Below are 7,375 nucleotides of genomic sequence, written 5' to 3'. Positions count from 1 at the left end.
TGATCTTTCCAATCCAGGAGCATGGGAATTTTTGCCACTTTCTAAGTTCTGTTTTGATTTCCTTTTTCAAGTTTTTAAAGTTTTCATCATAGAGGTCCTTCACTTCTTTGGTTAAGTTAATTCCTAGGTATTTTATTTTTTGTGGGGCTATTATGGAGTTGCTTTCCTGTTTTCAGTCACACTTTTTTTTGATTATCTCATTTATTTTCCCATTTATATACTAATAGATTTATAATAGTATTACATATATTTTCTCTGGAGCATATCACATATAATTGTAATGAGTGGCTGAAGGAAGTTTCTTCCTAAAGGGGCTATTATTAGCCAGAGTTCAGTCAGAGAAGTCAAACCACCAGAAATGAGTTTGTTACAGGAATTTAACTTCAGGCAATTATGGGAGCTGGGAAGAATCTCTTAAGATGGTTGTCTTCACATCTGGTTCTGAGGGTTTTAGGAGAAGCAGTAGTTGGAAGGGAAAATGGAGGTAAAGGAATGCACAGCAGGAGCCTGTGAAGATGGTTCAGTCACACTTTTCTCATTGTTGGCATACAGAAAAGCCATTGATTTTTGAGGTTTAATTTTATACCCTGCTACTAGCAATGACTATTTTCTATATTAAGGTATATACTCTTCTAAATGATGATATGCTTAATATTGACATAAGATCAAATTTAGTGCCTAGAAACTTGAAACTTTTGGAGCCCAAGAGAGTTGAAAAGATTGGTATGATTTTCAGCAATAAACTCGGTAGAAGATATTACTCATACTCATTTGGCCATAAAAACTGCAATTGTATTTTAATATAACAGTGACTTTGTATAATTCACATTAATTACATAATTATCAGGGAACATTTGATCTAACTGGTGAGATAATCTTTATAAAAGTAAGATTTCTGGCTGGTCGCTAGTCACTCACTCTTGTAATCTTCACTACTCAGGGAGGCTGAGATCTGAGGATCATGGTTCAAAGCCAGTCAGGGCAGGCAAGTCTGTGAGAATCGCATCTCCAATAAACTAGTCAGAAAAGGCTGGAAGTGGTGCTGTAGTTCAAGTGGTAGAGTGCTAGACTTGAGCACAAAGAAGCTCAGGGACAGTACCCAGGTCCTGCATTCAAGCCCCATGACTGGCAAAAAAAAAAAAAAGAAAGAAAAAAAAGAAAGACTTTTGCTGTGTGGCCATGCACTTGTTGAAGTGGCTGAATTTGCACACTTGTCTCAAGGCCTTAAGAGGGTTGATGGTATGCTATTGTTGCTCGGGTAGGCACATTGGAAAAACTGGCATTTAGAAAAAGGACAGTATGTGGAAGTCAATATGGGATAGATAATGGACATCAGTCTGAAAAGAAGGAATATAAGAGAGCCATTGGCATGAGTGACTATTTATGTATCCAGATATTGAAGATGTAAACACAAGGACAGAGGGACTTTGGTCAGGATGTGTTTGCACACAAATGGGGTTCTCACATGATTGGTTTATGAAAAAGGATCAAGTCCTCATCAGGCAATTGAGATAGAAACCAGGATGGTTAGTTCTGATAAGGCTAGGCCCTCCAAAAATCTTAATTTCCAAACTTGATACAACAAATTCTTCCCTTTTTCTCTTGCTAAATTGAACCCTTCATCATTCTATAATGATGTTCCTTGTTAGTTTTTATTGCTTTTAATTTAAACTCTGCTTTATCTGATATAAGTATGGCTACTTCTGATTTCTTTTGGATTCTATTTACCTTAAATATCTTATTTTTTTCCTAAACTTACAGCCTACCATGTCCTAATAGAAGAATAGTGTTTTTAATAAGCAACTTATAGTTGGATCTTTTTACATTTCAATATATGTGAGCTCATTATGCTATAAGTGACATTTTCTGGATTTTTATTTTTGGAACAAGACTGTAGTCTCACTGTTTACTATGTAATGAAACTGCCTGATTCATATCGGCATCACTGAATAAAAGAGAGGGTAATAACTTTTACTTTCCTTCATGGATATATTTAGTTAATTTAAAAGTATTAATAATTCAAGTCTAAATGTTGATACTGGTTAACTTTTAAAACCCTTATTGCTCCAAGTTCTAAGTAGCTATAAAACAATTAGATAACTATAAAAATAAATCTATATTACTGGGTCATGAGTGGAGATTTTAGTTCTGAGCTGTTCAAAGCTGCATTATACTCATCTACCATCTGTGTTGCTGCTATTTTCTAAGTATAAATTGTTATTTATGTTCTGATGAAAATGGTTCCAAACTATATTACGTACTTGGTCATCCTCATAATGTAACTCTGGCAGCCTCAGAGCATAGGACAGGACCATAAATGTGAGTGCTGGGATAGGAATATTATTGAGAGAGGGTCCAGGATGGCAGAGCAACTGAGTCCTGCACAGAAGAGTTCTGGCTAATGCTGCTTTGTTGTTGTTGTTGTTTTGGTTGGTTGGTTTTAATGATTTTTTTCTTTCTTTCTTTCCCAGCTATGACTTGTCATTTTCTGGTCTTGTCAGTAGTCTTGACTTTGGAATCTTATTCTAGTTTGATCTTGGCTGGGAAATCAATCAAAGGTGTTCATAATGTATTTAGAATGAAAATCTACCCCAAAGGGGATTCCTACAAATAATACACTTTAGCTGGAGTGATGAACTCCACATCATCCATTTTAGCTACTCTCAAGTTTTTTTTGGTAAAATATATAAAATATCCAGGCATCTAGCTCTCAGCATGTAGCAGGTATTCTGTAAGGCTCCCCACTTCATGTCAGTTGACTTCATCTTTTCTTGTCTGGGTCTTTTAAAGTAAATTGCCAGAGCAGTGGATTCTAGTATCACACTGTCTTCATCAGTCCCTGCTTAATATGCATGGACGGACACACAGTTGTAAAACCGCTGAATTCACACACATTTGTTTCCTCAAAACATGTATAAATTAAAATATTCTTCTTCTTCTTAGTAGTAGTGGTAGTGGTAGGAGTGGTGCTGGGGATCAAATACCAGGGCTTTGTACATGTTCAACAGGAACTCTACTACTCGGATACATCTCCAGCCTGAAATTAAATTTCAGCAGAAAAAGATAATAAAAATATAGTAAGCAGGAATTTACTGCACACCATACTATTTGGATAGAATTTTTCAAGCCTCTGGCTGTTTTGTTTTTTCCTTGCGTTCTGGGCTTTGAGTTCTTGCTTAGTGTTTTTGTTGTTTGTTTTGTTTCGTTTTAGCTCATGGGTGGTATTATAACCACTTGAGCTATAGAATTTTGCTGGCTATTTGGAGATAAGAGTCTCTGAGATTTTTCTGCCTATGTTGCCTTCAAACCATTAACTTCCAGATATAAGCCTTCTGTGTAGCTGGAATTAAAGGTATGAGCTTCATTTTCATATGAATCACTACACTTCTTTCTGTGTATTCCACAACTAACATGAAGACCATATTGAAGGGAGGGTAGAGAGCCAGGCAGTGCCAGACATCCATTTCAATCTTCACATGGCCAAGTAGATACCCCATCATAATAGTCCCATCACGATTAGCAATTGCTCTCTTCTCTCTTTCCTTCTCTCCCCCTTCCTCTCTCATTTTTTTTTTACAATTTTGAATTCTGAAACCTTTTTTTTCTAAAGTAATAAAAAGTCCCTCTGTGTTTATCACCCATATTTTCATTAGTATAGTGATTACTAGCTTACCTAAGAATCATAACTTAAAGTCTTTTGTTGTGGGGTAGGTTGAATTATCTTGGGAAACACAGGGTTTTACTGGAGTTCAGGATTGAAGGGGTAAGACATGACAATCTAAACACGTAAAACTACTGTATTGATAGGAGTATTAACTGACTTGTTCTTTAGAAAGTCCTAGTCTTGTAATGCTATGAACATCGCAGCACACTGGCTCAGACTTAAGATAGATATAAATAAGGGAAGAGAAGAACTATGGCTAATTGAACATCTAGTCCCTACCTAACATTTTATCACTATCTCCTACTATCTACCTCTAAGGTCATGTTTGATCTTGGAGTCTAACCTTGTCACTCATTACTGTTTTCATTCTATGACAAAATTGTTGTAACCACAAAAAGTTGCTAAGAGCCTATTCTTGAGTCAGTTCCTGCTCCAGGCTTTAGGGAATAATAGCAGTTGAAAGGAAAATAAGACAGAACAAAGGTTCTGTGCATCTAGGTCTACATTCCAATGGAGAAGACAGATCCTAAGATCAGGAAAATAGCACAGTAGATGGTGCTATGGAAAAATGACAAAACAGGCAAAGAGGTAGGCAATGGTCAGACAGCAGGTGAGGTGAAGGAGGCCACAAAGAAGGGAGGGTGTCCCAGAGAATACAGCAAGGAAAAAATGTCCTTGAGTGAAAGCATGCCTGATGGCTGGGCGGGTGAATCAGGATAAGGGAGAGAGGCAATGTCAAAAAATGCTTCAGGGGACAGTTGAGGGAGAGTCTGTAAGGCCCTTGTAAAGGCAGGGACTCTAAGGAAGAGAGGAAAGCCACAGGACCTTGTGAACAGCTGGAGATGAAATGCTGGCTATCCATGGAGTATGCTCTGTCTGGTCCCTGCATCGAGTCTAGATTGAGGGGAACCAACCTGGAGATGGGGGAGAGCAGTTAGGAAGCCACTGCAATCACCCTGGTAGGAGATGTTGGGGACTTGGACAAGAGTGGGAAGTTGGTGATGTGTGAAAAGTGGCCACATTCTAGATTCATTTTTAATGGAGAGATACAGTGAAAGAGAGAATGGAGATGTTTTTAGCCTGAACCACTACAAAAGAGAACTGCAGGAGCAGCTGATTTTGAAGGGAGGAGGGGAGTTAGGTTGGACAGGGCTGGAGATTATCAAATAGGCAGTTCTACGTGTGAGGATGAAATACACAATTGCAAAAAATCCACATGTGAATTTGAAATATGCAATTGCAAAAAAAAAAAGATCTGAAATCAGCCCAGGCAATGTGTATTATTCTGGTATTTTCCCACCAGGTCCATCAGGATTATTTTAAGGCAGGCTTTTGGATACAGAACAGACATCAACATTGCTTAGTTATTGGAGCTGGGGCCTCTAAGCACATTCTTTTGTTTTGTTTAAAAACGTTTATTTTTGTCTTTTCTTTTTTTTACTGGAGATTGAACCCAGGATGTTTTCACTGAGCTATATCCCAACCCCTGAGTACATTCTTAATCCATGTTACCCTAAAAGGAAGTCCAATGTTACTTTGCTGGATACACCAGGAAACTAAGATTCAGAGAGGGTCAGTGCTTTGCAGATGAGCCTGGAGCCTAGATTTGAATAAAGTCTTTTAAACCCCAGGCTGGAGTACACCTTCATGCCAGCCCTTTACCCTAGGGTCTTTCTAGCAGCAGAAAGAGAAGTATCAGGGCAGCCTACATACTTCCACCCTTTTGGCTAGTTACCCTCCAGCTCACTTACCACGTTCAGCAACATAATGATACAAAAATTGATACACACGGCCGTCCCCGTGGTTGCGACCTGAGAGTTATTCCTGATTAATGCCCACTTAAAGGCAGCGAAAGTGCTGACAGTCACCACCCGGTAAATGACAATCCCGAACACGGCAGCAATCACCACGCAGATCTGAAAGAGAAGACAGCAGAGACCCAGTGAGCCCCTTGTGGGAGACGTCTCACACAGATGAATCATGCTTCTGACAAAAAAGAAATAAAGCAAAGGCAGTGGTGTGTCACCAAGACCCTCATGCCCTGAGGAAATGCCAGCTTTTTATGGTGGTGAATACTTTCTCTTGTGTGTATTTTCTTGGTCCTCAAACAGAAAAATCACATTGTTTTGAAGCTGATCATCTATATAAGTGGTGAAATAACACTGTTTCAAGCAGAAAATTCAATGGAACGGGTCAGCAAATACTTTATGACTTGTTGTGCTTTGGTTTATAATGGCATGTCATTACTTTTTTTTTATTAATCTATGCTTTAAAAAACCCCAACAACACCTTGCAAGGCTCCTACGATCCACTTTAAGAAACGATTTCTCTGCTCTCTGTGGACTTCATACCTTTTCTCATTGCTAGGAATGAGCTAAGATCCCTAATCTTCAAGATTATTTAATTCTACTGTCTACCCACTTATCTCTGGAAGCACACATGTGCACATAGCCTAGTTAACACGAATTCACCCATCTGCACTTCTGAGCGCCAACACCATTTTATCACTAAGCTTTTATGACCCCTAGATCATTTCTTTGGTGCTACTACATGGTACCTCTCAGGATACAACTTGTAACTGTCAACTGTTTATATGACTAATTATTGACAACCTCCCACATTTCCTAACTCCACAAGGCACAGGCACACTCTATTTGTCTACCATAGTTTTGACAGCACCTTGACAATACCAAGGTGTATGGCTCCTGCTTAGTCATTTGTCATTGAATGCATCAACGATGAGACAGGCACATGATATCCTCCTAGCCGTCTATGTACATAGACTGCGTATTTGAGAACAAATCTATCTCTAAAAAATAATGGGGATCTGGGACCCCCAAAAGTTTCATGACTTTTATTAGGTGACTTCTATAATATATCTTCTGTAATATATCTTCTGTAATATAGCTTTGAGATCTTACTCTACTGAATTCTCAAAAGCTGAATGATAAATCCAGTCTTCAAGATGGCCTCTTTACAATGTGATGTGTACAAAATTTTATTTTCTACTTACTTCTAGAGCTGATCTATTCTAACACTTGAGTATAAGGCCTGGTTAGAACTAGCCCAAATAATACTAAGAATAACAACAACAACAACAACAATAGTAAAATCAAGAAACAAAAACCTGCCTACATCTTAATCCTAGAACTGTTGCTAGGGAGTTAGGTGAAAGACAAGGTGGGGGAGGTGTCAAGAGGATGTAGCAGTATCCTGGCTCATCTGTTACCCAGCAGTGTGGCCTTGGGCAAGATTATTGTCTCCATGCTTCAGCATCCTGTGCTGCAAGTGCTCCATGTGTACAATAGGAAAGCCTAGTCTATGTCGCTAGGTCTTCTGTGAGAAATAAGGCACTAAACACAGCTCATGCAGAAGTAAGAGCATGACACACAGTTACTTACACTGTGGTATCTGTGGCGGGGTAGGAGTTTCAATCTCAAGAGCCAAACAAAGGACTCTGTCTCATGTTCATCTCCCTTATTTCTTCAATGACAGAAAGGAAGGGGATGCCTATATTTGTGGGAGTCTTATCCTTTCTATGCTAGTAGTCAGAGTGTACTGGCCATTTGAAAAGAAGAAAGGAGGATCTTAACTCTCCTTTATTATTCTTGGCAAAACCATAGTTTTGACAGCACCTTGACAATACCAAGGTGTATGGCTCCTGCTTAGTCATTTGTCATTGAATGCATCAACGATGAGACAGGCACATGA

At 38.8% G+C, this 7,375-nt stretch overlaps 1 protein-coding gene across 1 annotated transcript in view; it reads right to left on the bottom strand.

The window, feature by feature from the left end:
* The window catches only part of Ano4 (anoctamin 4), a 195,224-nt gene that overhangs the window by 38,065 nt on the left and 149,784 nt on the right, over nucleotides 1-7,375 (bottom strand). The window contains exon 16 of the mRNA XM_013019853.1: nucleotides 5,412-5,580. Within this exon, the coding sequence (XP_012875307.1) occupies nucleotides 5,412-5,580 (169 nt within the window). The remainder of the gene's footprint in view (nucleotides 1-5,411; nucleotides 5,581-7,375) is intronic.

This window comes from Dipodomys ordii, unplaced genomic scaffold (genome assembly GCF_000151885.1).
Source record: "Dipodomys ordii isolate 6190 unplaced genomic scaffold, Dord_2.0 Scaffold3, whole genome shotgun sequence".
NCBI classification, from domain to species: domain Eukaryota; kingdom Metazoa; phylum Chordata; class Mammalia; order Rodentia; family Heteromyidae; genus Dipodomys; species Dipodomys ordii.
Note: the sequence above shows the minus strand (reverse complement) of the source record. Positions and strands in the feature narration are given on the sequence as shown.